Source organism: Siniperca chuatsi, linkage group LG4 (genome assembly GCF_020085105.1).
Source record: "Siniperca chuatsi isolate FFG_IHB_CAS linkage group LG4, ASM2008510v1, whole genome shotgun sequence".
NCBI lineage: Eukaryota > Metazoa > Chordata > Actinopteri > Centrarchiformes > Sinipercidae > Siniperca > Siniperca chuatsi.
Genome location: NC_058045.1, coordinates 2,254,606 through 2,282,045, shown reverse-complemented (window position 1 = coordinate 2,282,045; position 27,440 = coordinate 2,254,606). Strand labels below are relative to the sequence as shown.

General features: G+C 39.5%; 1 protein-coding gene and 1 long non-coding RNA gene across 3 annotated transcripts in view; one reads left to right on the top strand and one right to left on the bottom strand.

Moving 5' to 3' along the window:
• ripor1 (RHO family interacting cell polarization regulator 1) overlaps window positions 1–27,440 on the top strand; it is a 62,978-nt gene that overhangs the window by 10,855 nt on the left and 24,683 nt on the right. Inside the window, exons 2-16 of one of the 2 annotated variants that reach the window (XM_044193210.1) lie at window positions 8,021–8,144; window positions 9,261–9,413; window positions 10,900–10,978; window positions 11,220–11,243; window positions 11,977–12,030; window positions 13,523–13,672; window positions 13,906–13,969; window positions 15,565–15,608; window positions 17,818–17,943; window positions 18,912–19,060; window positions 19,248–19,380; window positions 20,413–20,529; window positions 23,416–23,535; window positions 26,138–26,307; window positions 26,532–27,249. In XM_044193210.1, coding sequence (XP_044049145.1) covers window positions 8,021–8,144; window positions 9,261–9,413; window positions 10,900–10,978; window positions 11,220–11,243; window positions 11,977–12,030; window positions 13,523–13,672; window positions 13,906–13,969; window positions 15,565–15,608; window positions 17,818–17,943; window positions 18,912–19,060; window positions 19,248–19,380; window positions 20,413–20,529; window positions 23,416–23,535; window positions 26,138–26,307; window positions 26,532–27,249 — 2,225 coding nt within the window. The remainder of the gene's footprint in view (window positions 1–8,020; window positions 8,145–9,260; window positions 9,414–10,899; window positions 10,979–11,219; window positions 11,244–11,976; window positions 12,031–13,522; window positions 13,673–13,905; window positions 13,970–15,564; window positions 15,609–17,817; window positions 17,944–18,911; window positions 19,061–19,247; window positions 19,381–20,412; window positions 20,530–23,415; window positions 23,536–26,137; window positions 26,308–26,531; window positions 27,250–27,440) is intronic. The other variant, XM_044193211.1, reaches the window with a different exon arrangement.
• Window positions 6,534–10,881, bottom strand: LOC122874818. Its single transcript, XR_006377689.1, has 3 exons — window positions 10,067–10,881; window positions 9,249–9,386; window positions 6,534–8,138 (listed from the first exon to the last, which is right to left on the bottom strand). It is a non-coding gene; the product is annotated as an uncharacterized LOC122874818 (long non-coding RNA).

Sequence of the window (27,440 nt, the reverse complement as noted above, 5' to 3'; positions counted from 1 at the left end):
GGGGTGTTTGGCAGTCATCTTGCAAAGGCCTTTCAGCTGTTTGAAGAAACAGGATACAGGACACTGAATAGGCCACAGTAGGAAAACACTGCTTTAGTTGACAGAAATTAACCGCTGACTTAAGCCACATTAACAAAACACTTCTTCAGGCCACAGCAACAACATGGATTAGCCTGCTTTAGGTGACATGAAAACGGGTGACATAAAGTATCCAGATATTAGACATTGTGGTTTTCAATGGTAGCCATTATAACGGAATGCTTGTGAACGTTAGATCTACGTGATGAATCAGAGGCTCTTCCAGCTTGTCATACCAATGACACTAGCTGCCAAAGATTTTTGGGTGGAACCCTTATACTTTAGAATCTATGTTCTAAGTTGTAGACCCAAGTAGAGTGTATTAGACATTCAACAGTAATTATTTGGTTCACTGGGTATACCGAACCAAAGAAAGTCATGAACCAAATCAAACATCCTGTAGCGAATGGTTCAGGATGAATACACATAAACTGTTACACCCCTTGTAGTCATTGTAGCGCCATAATGTGGTGATTGAAATGCCAATAGATTTTAGAAGAGCTGGATGTCTCTCCAGAGCAAACTGAGGCATTGCATATTTGAGTTTAAACTTGAATAGACTCACATTGGGGGTTAGAATCAGAGGACAATTTCTCAGATACTATCGCCATATATTGTACATTGTCATGATGGTATGATGCAGTCAGTTTTGTCATTTGCAATATATTGTCTCCATTCTAAATCCATAGTCATCCATGAGGTGTTATAATATTTTGTAACTGAAGATGAAATATAACTGAAACTGACCAAGTACCTTTTAAAAAGACTAAGTGCTAGTAGCCATGCTAACAGATGTAGCCTACTTACTTTGTACACCTTCTTTTTCTATATAGGGGAGACTCACTGCTCTGTTGTTCTTGTTGAACTGCAGCAACTTACAGAGTGGTGCCTGTTTGTTTACCAAGTAATCTCTTACAGAGCAGACAAAAGCCAGTTTCATTTTGACCTTTGGGTAATTAATTTATGGAATTAACATTATTTAGCTACAACTGATATAATCTGCTAGCAGCTACAATTTTACAATTATAACTGGTGAAAGTGACTCTCACCAGCTAAAAATGAGCCTGCTTTCTGAATGTTTTGTACATTTCTATTTACTAACAAAAAAAGAGCAGCAGAGATAAAATATTAAATGAGAAATTTGTTAGCCCCAGAGCTTAAAGTAAAACTATGGTTTATAACAGTTTGGGTTTTCTTTTTCTAGCTTTATTGGAGTTATCAGTTATAACACTGTGCTCACCAAAGAAATTGTTGAGATCTCTGAATGCAGCCAATGAGGCAAGAAACACGAGTAGTAAGATGATCTGACAGTAAACAAGCCAGGTAAGACAAACTTATTTGGAAAATAAAATAAAGGCAAACAGTACAATTATTACCCAAAGTGTCTGTTATAAAAATCTGTCAGAGTTTACCATGGTATTAGAACAGGATACTGGACTCCAAGATGGTGACAATTCAATTGAAATAGAATTGCTTGCCCATCACATAAAAGTTTTCACTCTTCCTTCTGGTTTGCTTGTGCATTGTACAGCCCACTGCACATCAATAAAATAGCTTTTCCTGGCTCTGGAAAAGTTTTTCAAATATCTCCATGGTTTAACAATTGATAATACAAAGAATAATATATACCTTGTTTCCAGTTGGAGGTGTCCTGTCAACAGTTTTACAGACATTTCTGTTATAATGATGGTGTATGGGAAAATGACTTTTGGGCAGCACGGGATTGTTTTATTTATATTTTTTATTTTGCAGTGGTGCCATATACAGCTCTATTAATACATCCATGCAGTTTCCAGACCCACTTCCGAGTTTAACTTTGACCTACTGTAATTACCATAGTTGTGTGTCACTTTCAGTTTTATTGGAGCTATCTAGCATCTAGCTATCTTTGCAATACCGTCATTACCCTATCCCATTCCCAGTCCTTGATCATAGAGTAGGCGACATAAGCCTCTGCGGGAGGTTTAGCAGCTAGCAGCACGGCCCACTCACGTTGGGCAAAAGCAAAAATTGCCGCCATTTTGCGACACACAACATGCAAGCGAGGCTTCCCAGGAGGTTGGGCATGGAGGACTGCGGTGAAACCCTTGTCTGGGGCTCAGGAGGACGGGGAAGGTTGGGGTGACAAGGGAATGCCCATCCTTCCAACAGCTGAGGCGAACAGGCCAGGCATATCGTCCTGCGGGTAGCGGTGGGCTGCCTGCGGCTCCTCCTCATAGACCCTGTGGTCATCCTCCTCGTTGTAGTTTGCCCATTACTTCAGTGAGACCTTCTCAACCTCTACCACTGGTGCCGGGCCAGTGGCAGGGTGGGAGGGTCCGGTGAAGTCGGACGTTCTTCCTTGGGGAGCGAAAGACAGTCGGCACAGGAGTCTGCCTCCTAGAGGTGACGACATCCCAGGCAGAGGAGGCACGACTGATGTGCATCTTGATATTGATATTTATTAATACCTCTACCACTGCTGTGCAATATCCTCTGTCTCAGTATAATCTTAATAAGCTACACTTAACTTGGCAGTTCATGCACTATTACCTTATACCGTATTATCGTAGAAAAGGTTTCAGTCGTAGTCATCTGGACACTGTTTTCAGAATCAAGACGTTTCGGCTCCCATCCGGAAGTCATTCTCAATTGTGAAAAAATGGGACGGGAACTCAGAAATTTAAGCTACTCTGTGTTACATAAGCCCTGCCCTCAGGAAGGAGTCTACCTGAGTATCTGTTGATTAGCTAGTTTCACCTGAAACTGACCTAATTGTTTCCATGATGGCCCAGTAATCAGGCCTATTGTTTTTTGGCTGCACCTCCCTTATCACTGTTAAGTACCTGATTAGCATATGATTGGCGTGACCAAGGTGCTAATACACTGTGTTAGACTTTGGGCAGATTAAATCTCAGACCACCATTTCTGTTCAAAGAGGGGTTTTCTTTTTTCACAAAAATGGCTTCTTTGACACCCCGTTCAAAAACAGTGTCCAGATGACTACGACTGAAACCTTTTCTACGATAGAACACTCCTGGACGAATGAGGGACTACACCGTCTTATACCGTATTATTATCATCAACTGGAAAACCCACTTTGTACTTCACACTTATTTTATTTCATACTTATACCCACTTGGTACTTAATTTATTTTCTGACCTGTATTATAGTGTATTATATTTTTTTGCTTAGTACTTCTATTCCTGTGTGCACTGACGTGATAGTGAGCTGCTGTACCAAAAGAGTTTCCCCTCGGGGATCAAAAAAGTATTTCTGATTCTGATCTGAGAGGGGCATGGACATGGCACAGGTGAGGTACAGCTTGGCGTCAGCCGTGGTGCTGAAGAAAAAATTTTCAAGAAGATGGTGAGAAGAAAAAACCCACGACACCAGAGGGTGACAGAAACTCGCTGAAGATCCGTACACAAGGTGGCTGAATGAAAAAGGGAGACAAGATGCGTGGGCGCAGGGGTTACATAGGGGAAGGGAACTGGGTGCCTACTACCCCCCAATTGGGCAGTGAATGGAAAGATCTTTTTTCAGGGTGCCAAGGCAGTGCCTCCGAGGGTAAACCAATAGCGAAGCCCGTTAGAGGGTGAAGCACGTACGAAATAGGACTAATGTGCTTTACTGTGGCTGTGATAACATGCAGGTAGAGGGCTACACACATACTCATAGAACTGGAGTTACATCCAGTAACTTACTATTTTCCCCGCTAACGCTGACTCCAGTGTTGTGCACACAAAGATGTGGAACATCTCGAACAAAGCATGCCAAATTTCTCTGTTGTTGGCTGCAAAAACCAACACAAAAGTCTTTGTCTACTCCCACCATCCGAGTGAAGACCCTGTGGATTAACTTTATTTTTGATGGAAATGTCCCCACAACAACTGGAAAACCCTTGTATGTATGCGCTAAGTTGACCATTTTACTTGAGACTGCTATGAGGGCTAGCTAACATTGTAATGTTGAGAGACAGTCAAGAGAAATTGTGTGAATGTTAAGCCTCATCTGAAGCCAATTAAATAACCAGAGTAGTAGGCTGGATGTGGGAAACTTTTTTTCAAGTTGCTTTTTGTGGAACTTCATACTGCACCGCTAACGTTAGCTCAGCTGGATTTGTTGTTACACAAAAGCCCCCTCTGCCCTCGCTGGTGTTATGTCCTGACTGGTTTTCAAACTAACTGGTTCCCGTACATGTACCTAGCAGATTAATTTTCATTTTTTGTAGGTGGCTGTGATATAGTGCTCACTTATAGAATCATATTCGCCGCAGTAAATCGTCAATAATATGTTGACAAATGTGTGACAAATCTGGTAACAGAGGCAGACCACAAGTGCTGCTGTATGTGTGTCTATTTCTGCCATATGTAAATGTACTTAATAGACATGCTCCGTGATACACTGACTATTGTACTCATATAATATACTTTGGGTTTTCAGCCAAATAAATGCTGTTGAGATACCTAATCCTACCCCTTGTCCGTTGTCTACCTACTTACTAAGTAAGTCAAAGAAGGCTTCATGATCATCCTCCATTTCCTAACTTCTGCATCAGCCCCCTCAGTATCGCAAGGAAATACTCTGGAAAGAAATGCCATATCATCGATCTTTCAGCACCCCACGGCAGTACCATCCCCAGCATTAATAGCTTGATTCTGAGTGAAGACTTTTCCCTTCACTACGCCACCATTAACCACACCATCACCCTCTTTAAACTTGTCAGGAAAGGGTCGTGGCTCTCGAAAGCTGACATCACCAGCTCTTTCAAAGTTCTCCCTTTCCACCCTGACTTCTGGTGATTCTTCGGTGTCCGCTGGTTAGCCGTTAGGCTCAATCTTTGGTTGAACAAAAGCAGCTCTAAACTCTTTGACACCCTGTCAGAAGCCCTCTGTCTAACAACCATAAGGTTCCATTCCTTGTCCATCTCCTGGACGATTTTCCTCATCTTTTCCCCTCCCTCATTGCCACCCGCTTCCGGTCTGGTCACTCTGACTTTTCTGACAGTTTTCTCTGACCTCACACTGTCTGCAGAGAAAACAGAGAGCCCCTCCACATTCCTTGATTTCCTTGGAATCACTCTTGACATAAATTCACTCCCAATCGAAAAGTTTAAACAAATCAGCCTTCTGATCTCCAATTTCCTCCTTGCCCCATGCTGTACCAAACACCAACTCCTCTCCAACTGATCTCCCACCTCAACTTTGCCCAATTTATCATTCCCTCATTCCGTCTTTGGCTCAACCTTCTTGCCAACTGGAACAGGATCACCTTCTTCTACAATGAAGGACTGACTCACCCACATGACATCTGTACACCGACACCACTCCTTCCATCGGTTTTGAGGATTTCTACAATGGAAGATGGTTCGCAGCAGAATGGCCTTCAGAGCTCACAAGTGAATGCCAGGTCACTTCCTCTGCTCTTGCCATCGCTGACTCTCTTTCCCTTTTCTCATTTCAGAAGTTCAGGAGCTTGGCCCCTCTTGCAGATAACCACCCAAAACCTGTTCCTCCATATTCAGCACTGATGTTCAAACTGTAAATCCTGCCCTAATACCCCTGATTGTTGATATCACCTTCAACCATCTCATCTTACTGGTCAGCTTGGAAGAGTTTCGGCTACTTTCACAACCTGTACAACATAACCTTGATTTCGTCACCATGACCTGTTTCGTTACCTACGCCCATTCCATGAAGGCCATCAAAACACATGCCATCAAAGTTTACCTTAGCAGCATTAGCTTCTTTTGCAAACTCCTTACCAACTGCCTGGGCCTGGCCTCCAGCCATACACAGATAACTTCACTTCTCAGAGGACTTCTATGCCAAAAGCCAGCTCAAAATCCTTGATGCCTTCCTCTTACAGCAGACTTGCTGTCAGTCTGCATCCACACCATCCGCTCCAGATATAGCATCCCTCATGTGGCTCGAACTTTAGAAGCCATGGGCCGTTCCTCCCAAGCGTATCACCGCTACATCCATTCGGATCTCAAAGATCTTAGATCCATTCACTCTTGTCTTAAGTAACTAGAGGTTTTGGGGTTCAATCGTGCCTGGGTGCTATGGCGGATTCCCTTCTGAAGCTTCCCCACAACACAGTCAGCAAGCGGAAGAAGTTCCAAGCCTCGCACACCAATCATTTTTCAATAATAAATCATATAAATGCAGCAGTGTCTTAAGTAGACTGAACTTAAAAGAACATACTGTTTGCTGTGGTGTTTAGTACGACTTCATACTATTATGTCAGATTATTCACTTGACACATAATGGTATTTATCAGTGTTTTCAGCCAGAAATGAGTTAGTCAGGAAGCTAGATGCTGACTCACAGTACAACACAGTTTGTGGTTTCTAATGGTCATTTCTGATTTTAATATAAAATGTTTATAAAAAAAGTTTGTTTTGCATTTGAAAAGTCAAATTCATATCAGTTTATTTGCTAAATAAAGAGACATTAAAACACAGAGGGAAACAAGGCTAATAATTTAATAAAAAAAGTAATAAATGTTATATTTATAAAAAATTAAAACAAATTAAAAAAGTTTTTGTGCAGATTTTTTTTCATATGAATGTGATCACACTGTACAGGTTGCTTTGCTGAGATCTGGGCCTGTGCTAAAAGTTAAAATTTGCAATTGAAAGATAAAGGTAAAAATATTTAACTTTTACCCCTACTCACAAACCTAAGAATAAAAGCAATTTATCACATTTTTTTATGACTTAAAAATGCTTCTAAATGTAAGAGAGCTCCAGAGGTGCAGTAAAGAGACAGAGAGGTGACACACACCTTCTGACACATGTTTTGGAATAATTGTATGAAATATCATTGTCGGGTTAAAAAAAATACAGCTGAAGCAGCTGTATTGCTTCAGAATTTGGTAGTTTTAGCTCTCTATTTGCATTTGATTGGATGTTACAGCACTTTCTTTGTATTTTTTCCCACTTTTTATACATCTTCACTGTCTGCACTTGTCAATGTGTTACTCCTTTTGATTTCTCTGATGTGCTCTTCTACCAGCAGCAGAACTTCTTTCCTGCTCCAGTTTGGTTTTCTGTTTGTTTCCATTTCAGTCAACTTCAGTCAAATCACTATTTATATATTTGTTATAAAACTATTATATTGTTGTTAATTTCACCTTAATTTGCTACTGGGAATATTAAGGATTTCACACAAATAAAATTATACCTGCATCAACATGCTTTTTTCTGATCCAGATAAGATGTCCAGATAATTGCAGTGTCCCAGGTTTGATTCCGACTGGCACCTTTGTTGCATGGCACCCCTCATACTCTCTTCCCATGTGTCCTTTATGTCTCTACTGTCAGACTATCAAATTATGGCAAAAATTCCTCAAAATGAATCTTAAAAAAGATATCCAGTATGCTAATGTCATAACCCGGCTCCTAGGTCATGACAAATACACAAATGGATATGAAGGGTGATGATAAAATAAAGATATTTATTGAGATAAAGTGCCCTACTAAAGAAATAAATACAAATATGGAGTGTGTCATTCAGTAACATCAGTGATGTAGATGTGGATGGGTGAGCATAATAGTGTAAGGTATTGGGAAGCAAAAGCAAAACAAAGCCAAAGGCAAAAGTGTGTAGAAACTGGCTGTGAGCTGGGATGAGACTGTAAGAGAGAGAGAGCCAGAGCAGCGCTGAAGCTGGACTTTTATTTCCTGGGAGCGCAAGGTACAGGTGCTCTGAATCAGGCTGTTTGCCGCAGCTGCATTCCTGTGGTACCTTTAAGGACACATAAGAAAACAGTAACTGGCAAAACACTCCACCATCTCAATAGTTAGGCAGGGGCCGTCACACTAATACCAGGTGGGAATGGAGTGTCTGTTTCATCAGATGTGTGTAAGATGGATGACAGCGTGACAAGTTGATCAGTTCGTCATCCTGTGGTGTCAGCATTCTGTTGATGGTTCTTCTCCTCTGCTCTGTACAGGGAGTCCATCCCGAACTCTCTCCACCATGTCGCTATCCGTTCACCCAGTCAGACGCCTCACCTCCAGAGCTATCACTAGGAGCCAGAGCTTCACTGGAGTCAACACCTATGACAAGCCCTATAGGTACACACACACATACATATACATGCTTTGGAGAAGTACACACTTGATCATCCTGTCAGGTGGAGCTCAAAAGACTGTGTGTTTGAACAGGGTAGAAATAAATATAATGAATATAGCTTAACTTTCAGATAATCAATACATCTGCAAAAATACAGTACATTTTAACCTATTTCTTCTATGAATTGTATTCTGTTTTTACAGATGAATTGTTCATTTGTTTGTTTGATAAAAAAATATTTACTGAGTGGATAGTCTGTAACATTTCATAATACAGTTACAGTTTTTCACCAATTTCTGTTAATCTGAATGAAATTGTTGTGATCAGTGGATTCACTCACCAAAGTAAATGTGTTTGGAGATGGGTTTGGAGTTGCTGAAAACAGCAATAATGACATATTTCTGTCACTATTACATATCAAATTATTCAGTTATAACAAGAAAAGTTTCTCGAAATATATCACTTGATCTTGTTATTTCATGAAACCTTCTCCTCATAATACTATACCAACATGTCTCATGAAAACAAGGAAGGAATGCCATCCAACTTATCTTGACAAATAAGTAAAAAAAATTATGATTTTCACAATCCCCCCTCCAAATTACTGTTTCTCCATTTAATTATTGATTATTTGAATGTGTAAGATGTGTAGCTATAATATATTTTCAGTGTTAGTGTGAATTAAACCTGTTTGGGTTTCTCTTATCACAGATCAGCCCCATTCAAAACTGAGTATAACTAGTTAAAACAACACATTCATGTTATACCAACATACCAACTTATGTTATAATGACAAATGTCCCTTTTTCAATTAGATGCGTTTGTGTGTAATATATGTAATAACGGGAAAGTTTCTTGATATAACCAGAGAAGGTGATATAATAAAAATAGCTGATTGTTAAAACAGAATCGTTTGGTATCTAGTTATAAGAATATACCATTATAACATTAAAAATATCTTGTTCTAATGTAGAAATGTTGCATGGGGGAGAGACAGACATACAGTCTGGGAATTCTTATGTAATATGATAATCATGTTAGATAAAACAGAGCTTGATCAAGCTGAACTGGGATGTCAGCTGAGGATATTTGAGGATGATGTTGACCTGATGTTGCAGGAACCTCTCAGTATTCAGCACTCCAGGTCTCAGCAGGAAGCCCAGCAGAGCCGTCAGGATGTTTACTGTGTCCACCAAGTCCAACCCACCACCTAAATTTCCTCAACCAGAGCGACTGGATCAGGTCTATGAGGCATTGAAGAATGGCCTTCAGTGAGTACACTAACACACACACGGGCACTCATACATACATACAAATAGCAAAGCTGTGACTCCTACTCACTGACTGTATTATTTCTGCAATTCTGAAGCCCTATGTACTGTGCTCCTACATTGTATTACTATTACAGTATGGTTTAGGAGAAAGGATATTTCATGGGTTGACAATAAATCTACCTGACTTGATTAAGTGAAAATAATAATGATAGTCCTGTGGTATCCCTGTCTATGTAAAAAGCTTTTCACAGACAATCTTTATAATATTATTGGCTCCAATTTGGCAAAGAAACAACTAAACTCAAGTAAGCCCACACTGAAAAAGCAAATTTAAAAAAATGGACAAGTGGGTAACAAATGTTTCGTTAATGATAAAAGATGCTTAAAGATCCCATGAAATGGGCAATGGAAATTCCTGGAAAACGGAAAAGTACAACCAATGAAGTCATCACAAAATTTTTAGCCTTTCTACCTGCCTTATTGAACCAAACTGTCTTTTCTTCATAACCAATAGGCCATTGGTTTATAAAGAATAGTTCAACATTTTACGAAATAGTCTTATTGTTACAGTTCACTTCAGGAGGTGGACCCAAAAGCAGACAAGACACATGGGGATTGGTTAAATAAACAAAAGATGACTTATTACTTACTGGGGAGGAACACAAAACAACTAAGGGTAGCTAAGAAATCCAGTTAAGACTTTAACAAAGAGTAATCCATGAAAAAGTCCAACAAAGAATAAAAGAAGTCCAACAAAGGTAAATCCACAGGGAATCCAAGAACAAAAGGGAAACACAGGGAGAACACGAGGCACTGGAAAAAAGACTGAGGATAAAACGCAGAACTGGCAGAGCAAACGCAGATGACCTGACAAGTGACAGAGGGAAGGCACATGGACTAAATACACAAGAGACTGATTTACTGATGCAACACAAGTGATACAGAAAACAGGCAGGAAACTAAAGAAAGACAGGAAGTAAAGTATAAAACACATGAGGAGAGGTGAGTATTACAAAATAAAACAGGAAATGACTAACTAAATCCAAAACCATAACACTTATTGGCTTGGCTAAAGACTGGAAACAGAGAAACAGCTAGCCTGGCTCTGCCCAAAGGTAAGAAAATCCACTGACCAACACCCCTAAAGCTCACTAATTAACACATTGTATCTCGTTTCATTTATTTTCCAAAATGTCAAACTAGTACTTTAAGATCAACTCTTAAGGGTAGAAACACAGAACACATCGAGCTGGGCAGTGCCGCCACCTCCAGTTCACTCTCTATAAGAACCGGTGAATCCCTGGTGAGCAGCACGATGGGATAGCTGGCAGTGAGAGATAGTCAGGTGTAGTGCTGATTGCAAAGTTTAGATCATTTTCTCAAAACTTCAGCACATAAAACCAAAAATATCTGTGTCTGTGTGTGTGTGTGTGTGTGTGTGTGTGTGTGTGTGTGTGTGTGTGTGTCTGTGTGTGTGTCTCAGGTCTTACTTGCAGGTTCATCAGATGGACTTGGACAGCCTCAGCAGACAGATGAAAGAATCAAAGAGGAATTCCAGACTGGTACATTCTGACATTATACTGTTTAGATCAGCACTACAAGTGAAAAGAAAAAACAGTTCCTTTCACCCTTTTAACCCTAGCCCTTTTACAATTTACTTATGTCTAATGTGGACACAAGCACTTTTATTTCTTGACATAAGCAAGGCAAAATATCACTTAACATAAAGAGTGTACATTACATTTTGCTGCCACATAATTAAAATGTGAGAGAAACTCATGACTTGATTTTCTGCCTTCTCAGGGTTTCCTGTATGATCTGGACAAGGTGAGCTACTGTGAATTCTTAAATAGCTACCTCAACTGCACAGAGAATTTGAAATAAGTTTATATAAGAGATAGGCCTTTATTTCTAATTATGCCTGTTTTTTTAAGTGTATGATCATATTATAGTAAGAAGCCTCTTGTTTTAAATTGCTATTAATGCAAACTCAATACTTTCTCCATGTTTACCTGTTGTCTTAATAAATTCAGTATAATGTACATTTCCATAGCACTAATTCCATCAGTACAACAACAGAGTCATGTCATAGTTACCACTCTGCTCCTTTCACTTTCTCATCTCTACACTTGTTTTTTCCAGTCACTTTTACTTTTCATTTTTTTAACCCTGTTAAACTACCTTAAGCGAATCTCAACACTTCCTGCACAAATGTTTCACATTAAAAGCCTTCCAACAGTTCAAAGGGCATAATTCGAACTTTTCCTGCCAGACTTTTTAGTTGAAACATTTGTAGCAAATGTTGTCTGTATCTTAACAGCAATTAAAAATTGGAATTTAGAATCAAGTATTTGTGCATTGTGTTGTGTGTGCTGTGGAAATTTACATTATCCTGAATTTATAATGTGATTCAATACATTACAGGTAATTCGGGCCACCTCAGTGTTTTTATTAGGCACCAGCCTTTATTTATTTTGCTGGCCTGAGCCTGTAGTTGGACTTGGATTGACATATTATGTTGACAAGTAGGAATAAATTTGACTGTGTTTCCCTCTGACAGCAAGTGAAGGTGACTGAGAGGTACATAAGACGACTGGAGTTTCACCTCAGCAAGGTAATGATCCCTGTCAAACAATGCCTTTCCACATTGGTGAATATTATAGTAAATAAAACATCTCCAAAACATTTAGGAAATGTCACAGAAATGTGCTTTATGATTTAAATCTATTGGACTGATTACATTTAGATGGAGTTGTTTACATTTTGATGGAGTTTTTGTCTTCACATACCTTTTAATGCCCCCTGACATTTCATTTTATTATGGGATTACTCTTTGTGTATCTGTCTTTGGGTTACTTTTCATACAGAAAAAGAAAAACGTTATCGTAAATGGACTGTACTTATATAACGCCCTTCTAGTCTTTTCCGACTACTCAAATCGCTTCAACTACATATCACATTCAATCAGTAAGTAAATCATTCACACACACACACAAAGGCACAGCCCTCGGGAGCAATTTGGGGTTCAGTGTCTAGGACACTTCGACATGTGGGCCGGGATCGAGCCGCCGGGATTGAACCGCCAACCGATTGGCGAACAACCCGCTCTACCACTAAGCCCCAGTTGCCCCTTAGTACAGCACATTAAGTCTTGGACCATTTTTGCAGTAGCTACTGGTTGTGGTTTGTCTGAACTGACTGACTGTTGATATAACTTAGTGGTCATATTTAGATAACAAGTATTGATGAGGGTCTACTTGATAAGTTTTTGTTATACATCTGAAACCAAATACCAATTAACAATACTGTATGTGTCAGCAACTCTGCAGTTCAACTCAGCTCTACAGAGCCTTTTAGACTCTTTCAGCTCATTGTTTTGGTTATGCAGCTGGCAAACTCTGCTCCAATGAATCTCATTTCCAGCAGTAGCAGACAGCTTTTTTCAGTGAAAAAGCTCTAATGAACCCAGTGTACACTACCTGCTCAGCACCAAACTGTAGACAAAGTTAGCAACTAGCTGCTGAACATAGTGGAGCATTTAGTCAAGTCAAGTCAACTTTATTTATAGAGCACATTTAAAAACAACAAATGTTGACCAAGGCCTTTACAAAGATTTTTCTCAGGAGGTGATGGAGACCAAACCAGAGCTAAAAGCAGAGTGAATATTGGAAACAGAAACACAACTCCAAGTGAATGCTAATGGTGTTCTGGGTCTGCAGGATGTGTAAATAGGGATCTGTTTGCTAACACATTTGCCATAACAAATTTATGAGGTGATAATAGGTTAATGAAAAGTAGGGAAATGGAGACAGCATTACAAAGACAAGACCAAATGATAATGAAAAGGTTCTAATGGTGTACTTCATACTAAGTTTTTAATATGCTATTTAAAAAGTTGGATGTCGAGCAGACCATGCAAGGTGACAGTTGTTGCCAGAGGCTGCAATTCAAGCAGTTCAATGATTGACTGGCTTCCTGTCCAGAACCAGTCTAGTACTGACTTACATTTTCAACTTTCCACTTGCTGTAAGGCTGCTTTCTTCTTTGCATATGACTTATTTAGAGATTATGAGATTTAGTGTGTATTTTTCCCCCTCTTGTCCCAGATTGAGGAGCTATATGAAGCCTACTGCCTGCAGAGGAGACTCAGGGATGGAGCCAACAAGATGGTGAAGGCTTACACTGCCTCTCCAGGCAGTAAGGAAGCCAGGGAGAGTTTAGCAGAAGCCATTAAAGGATACAAAGAGTACACAGAGGTAAGATGAGTGAAAAGTGAATTAAGATAGAATGGAGAAAAATGGTAAATGTATAGTGATCCTTGTGGGAGAATAGGCCCATTGCATGAGCAAGTAGTAAGGGAATACATTTTAGAGTAATAGGATATAACATAGCACAACTAATAGAGATCATTTATAAACAACAGCTCTATAGTTCCAATCTGTTTGGTTGATATTAATAAATGAAAATCCCTCTCTGATCCTCTCTGTAGAACATGTGTGTGTTGGAGAGTGAGTTGGAGAACCAGCTGGGGGAGTTCCATATTAAGATGAAAGGTAAGAATGAAACATTGATGGCGATTTTACCCATCTTTCTTCACTCTTCCCTCTTATCCTCCATTTTTTTCTCTCCTTTTTTCCTTCTCTTCTTGAATTTTGGTGTGTGGCAGCTACTGAGTAAAATTGACAATAACATGTGAAAACACACAACAATTCCAATAGTTATTAAACTTGGCTCAGTTCATCAATAGGTTACATTTTAAATGGATGCTGCCTTGAAAATTTATTCTATGATCACTGAACAAACATGGCTACCACAGGGCAACCAAATTCGTCAGCTTCTAAACACTGAATTATTAGTCCGGTTTACTTAAAACTTAAGACTGCTCAGACCCCAAATATTGCAGCAAGAAACTATAGTTAGGGGTTCAAGCACCATGGTGTTGGAGCCCAATTATTTTTGCTCAGATTTCTTATTATTAAACCGTGGAATATACAAATGTAAATATTAGTAGTAGAGGAGGAAACTTGCCTAGAAACTAGAAACTAGAGAAAAAACTAGAAACTAGTATTTCCATACAAAAAAATAATTAAATAGGTCTAGTTAGTTTTTATTTAATTATCTATTGTAAAATCATAGTTAATCATTGTTTTTTAAATATTATATATTAGTCTATAGCCCCATTCAGATGGTATTAACATTACAGGGGGAGTTACAGGGTATGGTCTGTAATAGACATGGATATTCAACAGGAAAAAGCCTAAATCCTCCCCAGAGGGTGCTAGAGAGTTGAAGGGGAGGAGCGAGAGATGTGTGGCAAAAACTGTGAGGTGAATTTGAGTCAAAAATCATACTCCTTCTTAGAATCATAACTCAGTCAAATCTTAACATGCAGACATGAAACACATATTGATATTGATATTATTTAGTGTGAGTTACACTTCCCGACGATATCATCATCTCTGATATCCATCGCAAATAATTGTCCATAAATCATAGAAATCATAGAAAAAAGTTGCTTCAGAACTTGCCTGAGAATCAGCACATTTTTGAGTTTTGTTTAGTATCAAAGTAATCCGGTGATAAAGATCTGAATAGCCATGGTTACATTGCAAACAGAAACTATATAGCTATATATATAGCTAATAGCTAATTGGGCATACTTTTAATGGCACCACTTTGTCAAAATGTAAACAAATATAGCCTTAAAAAACAGGGTGGGGTCTTCCTATTCTGATGGCTTTAATTTTTTCTGTCATGATATTAGTTCCAAAACAGGTCTTTATGTTGGTGTTAGCATGTTTCCATCCATCAGATTAGCAAAAACGTTGTTTAGCTCCATTTTCACACATTTCAAGTCAAATATCACACTGAGCTGATTAATAAGAAGAACAAGGACAAGCAGCTCTTCCCGCGGAGACTCAGATATCCACTTTAAAATACAAGGAAGTCACAAGGAAGAAATTGTGGCTGTAATTATTACTGGGGTGGGGGTGAAAAATCACCCAGATACGTACTCTGGGCAGGATTAAAATCACTGACCAGTGCAGGTAATGTTGAAATCACCCCACCTCCTCTAAAGAAATAAATCCAGTCCCAATGGGGCTTATGAGAAGCTGATAGGCTACATTTGTTTCTATTTGTCTTTCAGGTCTGGCAGGATTTGCTAGATTGTGTGCTGGTGACCAGTATGAGGTTAGTCTGTCAGTTTCTCTCCCCATCTCTCCCTCTGTCTCTCTCTCTCTGTCAATTCAATTCAATTGGGCTTTATTGGCATGGGAAACAGACTGTAGAAAAGGTTTCAATCGTAGTCATCTGGACACTGTTTTCAGATTCAAGACGTTTCGGCTCCCATCCGGAAGTCATTCTCAATTGTGAAAAATGGTCTGGCTAACATGCTTAATACTAATATGTTCTTGGTGGATCCTCCAGCAGTGACTTCTGTGTTCACTTAACTGTTTTCAGCTCAAAAGTGTTGAGTGGACTGGTCATTTTATGCACTGAAAATTAATGAGCAAAGAAGTTGAACCTAGATCAAACTGGGTGAGTAACAAACTCACTGACGGATGAAACTCTCTCCAGATCGACAGCCACTGTGTTGCCTAGCAAGGAAGCGTTGTATGTGTGTGTGCTACACGGTGTAAAAACTGTGTAGCTCTCTTTTTTGTAGCCCAAAGGTGTTCTTTAATTTAACAGTAGTATCATATATCATCATATAACATCACTCTTTCAAAAATGTAATGCAGTAACATTTAGTAGAGTAGCATTTAACTGACCTACTTTTTACTTTTATCTAAATATATTTCTACATGAGTACTTTTACTTGAGTGAAATTTCTTTAAAGTTACAGTACTTTTACTTGAGTATGCTATTCTAGTACTCTTTCCATCCCTGTATAAAAAGCAACAATGAACAACAACATACAATGTCTATATACAGGTCAAACAGTTTCTGTAAATTGTAAACAATTATACAAATAGTGCAAGTGCTGGAATAAATATTAAATAGGTTACTTTATATAAATTTGTGGTTATATAAGGTATAGGCACATATACACATCTATATACAGTATATACAGTGTGCTTACATTTATATTTGACAGTGATGGAAGTTATAGCAGAATGTGTATTTGAACCTATAATAAATATAATTTGTAGGTACAGTGAACATTTAAGTGTAGCAGGGTTATTGCATAGGGATTGTTTTCTGACATTATATGGCTGATTTAACTGTTTATCAGAGTGATGGTGTGTGGGAAGAAACTGTTCTTGTGTCTGGTTGTTTTGGCATACAGTGTTCGGTAGCACCTACCAGAGAGCAGAAGATGGAACAGGTTGTGTCCAGGGTGTGATTGGTCTGAAGTGATTTTCCATGCCTGTTTCCTGACTCTGGAGATCTATAAGTCCTTAATGGAGTGCAGGTTGCCATCAATAATTTTTTCTGTAGTCGGTTGTAGTCTGTTCCTGTCCTGTTTGGTGGCCGATCCAAACCAGTGATCGATGTATAGAGAACAGACTGGATTATTGCATTATAGAACTGGATCAGCAGCTCCCGAGGCAGGTTGAACTTCCTGAACTTGTGCAGGAAGTACATCCTCTGTTGGGCCTTTTTGATGATTGTGTCGATGTTGGACTTCCACCTCCACAAACAGGTCCTGGGAGATTGTGTGAAATGGGTGCGGAGAGTAAGTAAGAGCTATGACATCAAAAGTCCAGTATATAGGCTTACTCTACATTTGGGGCGCACTCATCTGGGACCTTAACTCAGGAAGGAATAATTGCATGAGCCCTATTGTGTTTCATAACTAGTTGTATGAACTGTGAATTCATAATACTACAGAAAACCTTCCTCATGTTACTGTTCATACAAATGCCTCGGTATTTATCAGGGTCAGATTTATATCTGTTTTGAAAATCAGTGTAATGAAACCACAATTCCAGATGCCTGGGTAGTAACTTTCAAAATCAAATTGAATAGTTTTAGGATAGCTAATCGGAATGTTTTACTGGCATATTTAAGCATCTCATTTAGGATGCTGTAAAGCCCACTTGCTTTTTTGGTTCTTGCTCAATAATAGGGAGGTCCAAAGATTGATGGCCAATTTATTAAAATTTTCAGTTATACATGTTTGTTCAGAATCTGAATTGATAGGAACGTTTTCATATAGTTCTTCGAAGTAATTGATCTAAATGCATTTTGTATAACTGGATCATCAGCATTAGTTTTTTGCCACATATGTACATTCATAGTGAATGATTTATGAAGAATAGAAAAGAAAACAATGGAAAAATGAAAACATACAAAAAATTCATGAAAAGAAAGAGGAAAACAACTGAGGTGAAGCACAGCTCTACTGACATGCAGAACTAAGACTGACACGGTGTGTGTGTTTGTGTGTGTTCAGATCTTTATGAAGTACGGTCGGCAGCGGTGGAAGCTCCGAGGCAGAATAGCGATCAATGCCAAACAGGTGTGGGACAGTGAAGACATGGTGTTTCTGCCGCTCATCAGTGAGTTCCTCTCTGTGAAGGTCAGTCCCTCCCAATTTCTTTTGCCAATCTTTTTTAATTACTTTGGACTTATTTTTATTTATGCTTATGTCTGATTGGTCAATGAAATCATTGTGTTGTGGAACACTACTCCTGGTAATGAAATAGCTCATGCATACTTCATGTTGTCCCCTGGTGTCTCATACTGGTGAATATGCCCACGGTTCAGGAATCTGTACTGGCTAGTTGGTGCTATCTTGTCCTATCACATTTTGTGGCCTTTTTATTTCTCTGATGCTTTAAATACACTTAAATACTTTACACTGACATGTCATTTTCCCAGTGGGGACAATAATGTTATTACTTATTCTGATGTAGTTTGACAGTGTATCAGAATCAGAAGAACCATCAGAATCAGCTTTATTGGCCAAGTGTACACATACAAGGAATTTGACTCTGTTTTTATCATTGCTCTCAATGTACTTACACAGCTAAGAACAACAAAGTTGAACAAATAAAGATAAAGAATAGACAGGATTATTATGTACACAAGTATGTGAGAAAATATGTGTATATATAAATATATATAAAATGCACCAATGACCAACAACAAAAATAAAATGTCTATTTATTTAAGTGTTTCTGTAAGTTGTAAACATTTCAAATAGTGCAAAGAAAAATAAATATTAAATTAATATACATTGAGTGGATGATTATGTACAGTATATGCATGTACACAGCGTGCATGGTTTATATTGACAGTGACAGTGCATGATATATACATGTTTTAAAATGGTGCATTTTAAACTGTAAAATTATAATCTTTAATGGAAAAGTAAGTGGATGTTTTGGTTTTAGAGGGTTATTGACAGTGTATGACTGATTTAACTGTTCATTATAGTGATGGCCTGTGGAAAGAAACTGTTCTTGTGTCTTGTGTGTACTGTAGGTCTTAACCTAAAGACAGCAAGACTTTGGTAGATCAAACTATATTTCTGTCGTCTCCTAGGTGACAGAGCTGAAGAGCTTAGCCAATCACGTGGTTGTAGGAAGTGTTTCCTGCGAGACTAAGGACCTGTTTGCTGCACTACCCCAGACGGTTGCCGTGGATATCAATGACCTTGGGACTATTAAGCTAAGCCTCGAAGTCACCTGGAAGTAAGTTTTGCCAACCATGCTGTCAGTGTCTTGAAAATTATACTGAGCTTTATGAGTACTGTACTGTTTGTTAATTGAGTGTTATTCATCTACAGAACATTGCTTAAATATTATATTGAACGTTTATTTATTTTGTCTTTTGCCTCGTCTTCCACTTCCTCCATTCCTTTTTTTCCCCCTCTGTCAGTCCATTTGATAAAGATGACCAGGGGTCAGTTGCAAGCACTGTCAACAAAGCTCCAACCGTCAGTAAGAGATTCTCAACAATCTTTAATCAGAGTCCACCTGACACGCCATCTTTACGTGAACAAGCCTTCTATGTGAGTTCTTCCATATTCTAGTTGCCTCTCTTTTACCCCTGTTCTCTGCAGAGTAACGTTTGACTGATGCTTTTCAAAAGAGTAATACTGGAATATTTGGCTTGAGGTTGCTGGTTGCTGGTATGTTATGCTGATATTCACTACCCTTATATTTGATTATTATAATGTATAACGCTTAAATAAGAGTGAGGTGCAGACTACTGAGGAATGACATGACCTCTTTTGGACATACGCTCTAATGCATTTAGTTTGTTTCTGTCCTTTTAGCAGAGTTTTTGTAGATTTCTGATAAAAGGAAATTGATGTGAAAACACTCGGAGAAGCAAAAAATTGTATTTCTCATCAAAGAATTTGTCAGATTCATCACATATCTGGAACTGGCCATTGTATACTCCCGGAGAACAGGACAGAGTTGAGATCTCATGGTCTAGAACTACTGCTATAGAGGGAGAGTTTTAGCCAGCAACCACACTACTCCCTAACATAGACTGTATATAAAGATGGATGACACGTCTCCACTTCCTCCCACTGTACAAAAATGAAACCAAAATATCCTGGATACTGGCGCTGCCATCTTGCGCTGGTGATGTAATTTGGAGCCAGTGTCTGCACAGAAGTGATTGGGGTTGCCGCGGTATCAAGGTCCCGCCCATATACCTGGCCGACTCAATTACGAGCAGGGCTCAGCTGTCAATCATGACGTGAAACCCCCTTTTTATAGTATCAAATAACTAATAACTTATTAGAAGAATGAACACTAGAACATTTATCAGCATGATGGGAAATACCTAAAATGACAGAAACCATCTTTTGGAAAAATGTATTTAGATTTTTTAGTTGGCCCCATGTCTCATCATCTAACATGGAGGGGGCGGGGTTTATGACCTATACTGCAGCAAGCCACCAGGGAGCGATTGAGATGTTTTGGCTTCAATTTTGGGGAGCTGTCACGTCATCCGTCTTTGTATACAGTCAATGGTCCCTAACCACTCCGTTGCCCTTTCTTCCACCTGCTGCCACTTTGACATGCAGTCTCTGCCTCGGAGTCTGAGCAGGCGGGAGTACTGGCCGCTGCTGGACATCTTCAGAGACACACTTAGCCAGAGCTGTTCCTGTAGTGACAAGTCACCAACAAGACAGCCCACTGCAGTAAGTCATTATGGAGTAGAACCCCCAGGGAATGTAGAAACACAGAGCCCACTGGTATATTGACTAGTGACAGTAATGATGGTGTAGAACATTAGAAACCTAGAACAGTAGTCTCCATTTATTTGCACATGGCTTCATTGAGCCACGAGGAATGTATGCTAGGTTTCCAAACAGCTCTCTAGCTGATTTCGCTGATTGTCGGCTCCCATTTGACAGCAGGAGCTAGAAATCTGCTGATGTTGTGTTTGGTCAAAGTGAAGATCTGCCTATAGGGCAATTAGAACCTCCCGACAGAACTTAGACAATACTTTCAGCCACCCCCTGCTGTAAATTTCTGATGATGAGCCTTGGAGAATTGCAAAACTACAATGGATAATTATGGTTTATTACAACCTGTGTCCAATTTTCATAATTTTGGCCATCAGTAATAATAAAACTGTACTCACCAAGTTAATTGCTGAGATCTGGGAACGCAACATTAAAAAGAACTCTGACTGTCAAGAATCACGAGCAGTCAGACAATCAGACCAGTGTTGGGATTTACAATGGTTAAAGGTGGGCACCCACTTGTGTAGGTGTGATCAATTAATTATGGCTATCAGAACTATCAAAGATAATTAAAAATAACTTTAATAAAGTCCTCTGGGGCACCACTCATCTTAAAGAAGAGAAATGATAACCAATTAATTGATTGAGTCTCATAAAATACACTAAACTATCAATTTGGAACTCAGATTAATAATTAAATTAATAACTATAACCAAAATTATCAGTGATAGTTAGTAGGTTGAAGGATATGGAGTTCAACATAGCAGAGATTGGCAAATTACTCCCTCTTGTGCAACATTAAAGAAACCAGCATAATTATACACAAGCATTTATTTAAAAAGATAAACAAAGCAAAAACACACAACATGAAGACTAACTCTAAACACTAAACTACAGAACACAGTTTGTGTATGTGTGTGCTTGCGCAGGTCTGGGTGCGCGCCAAAAGTAATGTGCATATGTTTCTTTGTTCTGCCTCTGTATGTGTCGCCTGCACGAGCATGAACCCACGTGGTCAGAAACAAAGTAACATGTGCAGTGGGAGCTTTAATGTTATTCTCTGTCGTGTGTGATTGTGTTTAAGGGCCAAAGTAGAGGTGTAGGTGTGTGGTCTGTTTAGGATAACGGTGCCAAGTTAAAATGAGTTAGTTAGCATGCAAAGACTCTGTCTGTGTGGAGCATAACATTAACTAACATCAATTTAGCATGTGGCAAACCAAATTAATCTAACAGATAAACACGTCACAACAACGAAACCTCAGAAAAACACATCAGTAACGTCACATGTACAAAAGATAAACAGTCCTTTGCTTAGCTATATACACTGTTACTCTATGCTACGCCCAGTTGTTACGTTACCCGTCCGTGGGAGGGAAGGAGAGTTGGCTTTGGTGCTGCTGTTAGCTGGCGGTCAGTCTGTTGTAGACGGGCCAAGCTGGGAAGAATTGTGGTTCCGCTGTGGAAGCGTCTGTTGCTGTGCAGTGTCCGCTTGTAGAGATCGCTCCATCTGTGGTTGTTCTTACAGCGTTAACCGCTCTGCGTTAACTTGCTTCGAGCTCCTGTTAGCATGTGAAGTTAGCTCTGCAGGATTTGTGTGTGGCAGCCGTTTGCGCTGAACGGAAAAGCAAGGTGAGCAGATTAAAGTAGTTTTAGAATTAAAAAGGTGAAATAAGAAATAACCTACTAGAAATAGGGTAATGTTATGAAATAAAATATATTGTCAATAGACAAATACACCCCCGTCCCCTTACCCGTCCCCATCCCTGCCACAGTGGGGAAACACTGCAGACAGTTTGCAAACAAACCTCCAGGTGAAAACGAAGGTGAATGGTAAAATTATTACCAAAAACTGTACATTGTAAACATTGATCACAGTTTACAGACCCACTTGCTGCTTCAACATATATATACTGTACAACTCTGTACCAACCGTAGTTGTGCAAGCACCATTTCCTGTGCACATCTGTGTGCAAGGGATTATTACTGACATTTCAGCTGAACTCACTTTTAGTTTGACCTCCAAATAAAGTGGTTTAGATAATCTGATGTAGTGATGTGTTCCTAGATCTCAACAATTACTTTGGTGAGTACAAAGCTATCATAAGTGATACAAATTATGTGATACAAAACTATGATTATAAGACCTAAATTGAAATACAAAGGTATAATCCTTCAGTCCTTGAACACCTAGTATTGTAATGCTGAGTGCAAAGGCTCATTCTTGACCTTAGAAACAGTGATTTGACAAAACAATCTTAACAAAATGTTCACTTACTAGCTTTTTCCAGATCTCCTTATTTGTTTTGTGAAACTATAGTTCTATTGTTTGATGTAAATTATGATGGAAAAATACAAAACCAAGACTATGAATCTCATATGACTGTAAGGGTCTCATACAATATATGACCATGACATATGACCAAGTGTTTCTACCTCCTCTGAATGGCTGCACTGGAAAGCATGATGAAAAGCCTGCTGTCATCCTGGCTGCATCCCACTGCCCCCCTGAACTCTCTTCAAGAAGTTTTTTGCATCTCCCCTTGAAGTCATTCATGGTGTTGCAATCTGTATACATGAAAAATTATGGAAGTTGTTGAATGGAGAATGACAAAAGTAAGCTTGAGAGAGAAGTTAAAACCCCACCTCCTTTCACACCTATGTACACCTGGCAGGGCAGGGTTTTGAGGGAAAGCATTACCAAATCCGAATGTGAAATCACTGAGTCATGCTCTCAAATTGAAAGACCACACTTTTGAATAAAGATAGGAATAAAGCCCCATACATATCCAACTCCTTTTTCATCCATCCAACCTTTTAAACAGTGCACTTCTCTTTTAGAACATGCTACGTCGGCGTGAAGAGAATGGAACAGCGTGGTCTAATTCATCTGAATCTTCTGATGACTCCTCCAGTCCTCAGCTGTCTGTGGGAGGGCTACGCAACTCTTCACATCAAAAGGTAACACACAACAGACACTATATGTTATTTATGATCTGCAGTCTTGTGCTGTTATGATTGTAATATTATGATTCTATCTAGACCTCTTCTCTGTTTATCATTGTATCATTATCTTTGTTATGGATTGGTTTGTAAGCTAGATCGACAGTACCTTTTAATGTCTCTGCATGATGTTCAGTCATGGTGATCCATGCACTCGTCCCTGATGGCTTGTCTAACTAAACCACACCTTGTAATCTATGTGTCTATAATACTGTTCTTTCACTTTTAACAAAGAAATGAGATTTCATCAAGGGGTAGGCTCTCCAGAGCATTTCCTCTCAGGGCGCATACAAGTTACAACATACTTTGTTGTCATTGGCAGACTGTGACCCAAACCTTACCCATGTCTGTCCTAAACCAGATTAGCCATTGAAATTATGGAAGTTGTTGGCATGTGACATAGATGTAATTAATTGTCACGGCACAGATATTACTGGTAAAATGATTTGTTGTTAAGTCTAGGGGATTTAATTACCACTAACCCTTATGGCTGTACCAGCTACTAATTTTAAAGGATAAGGCTGGTATTTTCAATCCCTTGAAAAGACCAAAACCAACAGTGTCAGTCCATCTCTCATTACTTTCTGACATCCGTACCTTCTCAGCCCCAAGCCTATTGGTTCCTACTGAAAAGTTAGTGCGCATGCGCCAACGTGCACGCTGCCTGTTGCCGTAGTCGTAAGGCCAGTGACATTGTGGGGGTGGAGCTGGACTCTCTGGCGGTGGTGTCAGAGAGGAGGATGCTGGCCAAACTACACGCCATCTTGGACAGTGTCTCCCACCCGCTCCATGACGTGCTGGTCAAACAAAGGAGCACCTTCAGTGGAAGTCATTCCTGCCTGTGGCCATCAAACTCTTTAACTCCTCCCTCTAAGTGTCAGTCTGTATGACCCGAAGTCACTAAACTTGACATTGGAACATTCACTGCAATACTTGAAATAATTGTGCAATATTCCCTGTTTAATACTCCTGTGCAGTATACTCTTTTCAGTTTAAATCAACCTATTTATTAATATTTATTCATACTACTACTTCTATTACTGCTGTGCAATATCCACCGTCTCATAATCATCTTAATAAGCTTAACACTTAACTTGACAGTACATGCACTATTACTTATTACTTATATTATTACATTGTATTATTATACCGTACATACTTATCATCAACCGGTAAATCCACTTTTGTGGAGGTACAGTATATTATGTGAGTAAGTGTGTTGCAGCATTTTTTTGTGACAAAAATTGATGGCTTTTATATTTATCAGTCACCTCCGCTCCTCACCTAGAGGTTTTCCCTCTCATTGGTTTCCTAAGGAGATAACCTATCCTGGAATCAGAATTGGCCCCATGTCAAAACTCAACCTCAGGTTGATAACAACAAGCATCAAAGAGGTGGGGGATTGGGTCTGTTTCCTGGTTAGGGAGAATAAGCAAGCTAAAGATACTTCGTAGGTTGCTGTACCCCTTACAGATATTGCCAAATTCACTTCTGAATAGCTTTTTAGCCAATTTGGATAAGATGTTCACACAATTTATCTGGCAGGACAAATAGTTGCAGTTGCAGAGACTGAAGGAACAAGGTGGTTTTGGAGGCTTGGGTATGCTATTGGGCAGCACAACTACAGCATGTATACATGTATGAGTGGTTGAATCCAGATGTTACAAACACATGGACTGACATGGAATATAGGAACTGTGGTTTACTGACATTGAATTAATTTAGGGAGAAGTAATACAGTATTTTGTGGGCTTGAAGAATAGTCATTACAACAATCTCAGTTTTTCCATCACTTACAAATACTTACTTTGCCGATACCTTATTATGTGCATATTTGTTATTATTCTACAGATTACATTAGAAGAAACTGTTTAGACATTAAATAGAGATAGTACATGTGATTTAATTATAGGGAGCACAATCCCTATGTGTTCCCTATGACGCGTTTCCTATTCATAAACTGAGTGCACATATCACCCCCATATTAAAGTCTCTCCACTTGCTGCCTGTAAGCTATAGAATTGATTTTAAGGAGCTTCTCATCATTTTCACATTCCTTTACAGCCTCACTCCTCATTAATGATAAAATGTCATTATTTTTCAATTCATTTTGTTTTTAAAAATACTCAAAACTAATGATGCATTTTCATCAACACCTCTTACCTAGAATTATGAGTTATACTATATTATTGTTATTGTTGTTGTTATTATTATACATGTACATTATAATTTATAAGAATTTATTATTATGCTTTATGCGGAATACCGAATTATTCATGGCCTCTGCCACTACAGCCCAGCTCACCTGCAGAGCAACCGTCCCACACTAAACTCAAACTATAACACTATAAGTGCCTGTGCTGGTATATGACCTATTCTCATGTATATGCCAGTATCAAACTAACAATCCCTTTAACTGACTATGACCGACTGAAATATTTTCATTGTAGAACCTAGTGGTGTTTGGCTAAAATGAGCCTAAAGGTTATTTACTATGTTGTTAGAGTGTTGGGTTAGACTCTCCCTGTGACTCAGTGTATCCATTTCTCTCCCTCTCTAGGTGGTGGTGACACCAGAGATCCAGCCAGCTGAATCTGGAAGTTCCTCCCCACGGCCTGACATCTCATTTTGCCCCAGAGACTCCTCCTCGACAACTCAAAACTCTACCCACAAAGTCAGCACTGTCAGTGAGGTTCCCAGCATATCCAAACATCAAGCAGTAAGCAACAGGTAGTGTCTGATTTTATTTTTGGTGCTTTTTTGGGGGGTAGAATTAATTTAAATTCTACTCTACACCCTCATAGGTTAACATTTTTTTCTAAATCATATTTGTTGACTGATTACTTGTTACATTTGCCCATAAGCACAGGGATGAGTTTGCGTGCTTGGTATATACTGTAGTTTGTTCCATCAATAATTAGATTAACTGATACAGTATACGAACTGATTTACAGGGAAGAGGGGAAGCGGACAGTCACAGTGATGACAAAACCTGACAGTGAGGAAGAGGATGCAGGGAAACAGTCTCCAATAGCAACAGTGGATGGGGTGGTGACCAACAGCCACACCTCACACAGCTACTCACGCTCTCTGAGCCACATTAGTGAAAGCAGTGCTGATGGCATTGTATTGACGGACAGGTCAGCCGGCGAATCAGGGGAGGTGATGTCTTTAGCCTTGGGGCTCTCCATCAATGACATTGAAATGGATGTGGTCATCAGAACCCCTGAGCCACCCAGATCTGCTGCCATAGACACTAACCTGTCACCAAGGAGGCTCTGTGTCATCAAAGAAAACACAACAGCTGGCGATGTCACAGATCAACATCAACATACAAAGCAACAGGATACATCCAGCTCTGTCCTCACATCCTCCTCTCCCAGGAGTGAAGGAGTGGACTCTAACACTCCGTCAAAAAATGAACACACACCCACACCTAGAGTGCTCCCAGAGAGCGGGGATGTGATGTATGTAGCCCAGCGGGTGTCGGTGGAGGAGGAGATGCCAGGTGCAGGAGCAGATTGTCTGTCCAGAGAGGTTGATGGTCCGGTGGACAGTGGGTTGGAGGACGCCCTGGGAGCTGTAGTTTCCTCTCTGGATGATTACAGAGGACAGTTCCCTGAGTTACAACTACTGGAACAAGAGCTGAAGCTGCTGCAGGTTACACTGAAGGTGAGGATGGAGCATGTGTGAGGAACAAGAAAAGTTGCTTCCAGAGGTGGGTAGAGTAGCCAAAAACTGTACTCAAGTAAAAGTACTGTTACTTTGTTAAAACAAGTACTCAAGTAGAAGTAAAAGTGGTCATCAAACGACTTGACTAACAAGTAACTTAATAAATAAAAGAAAAAGATACAGGCACACCA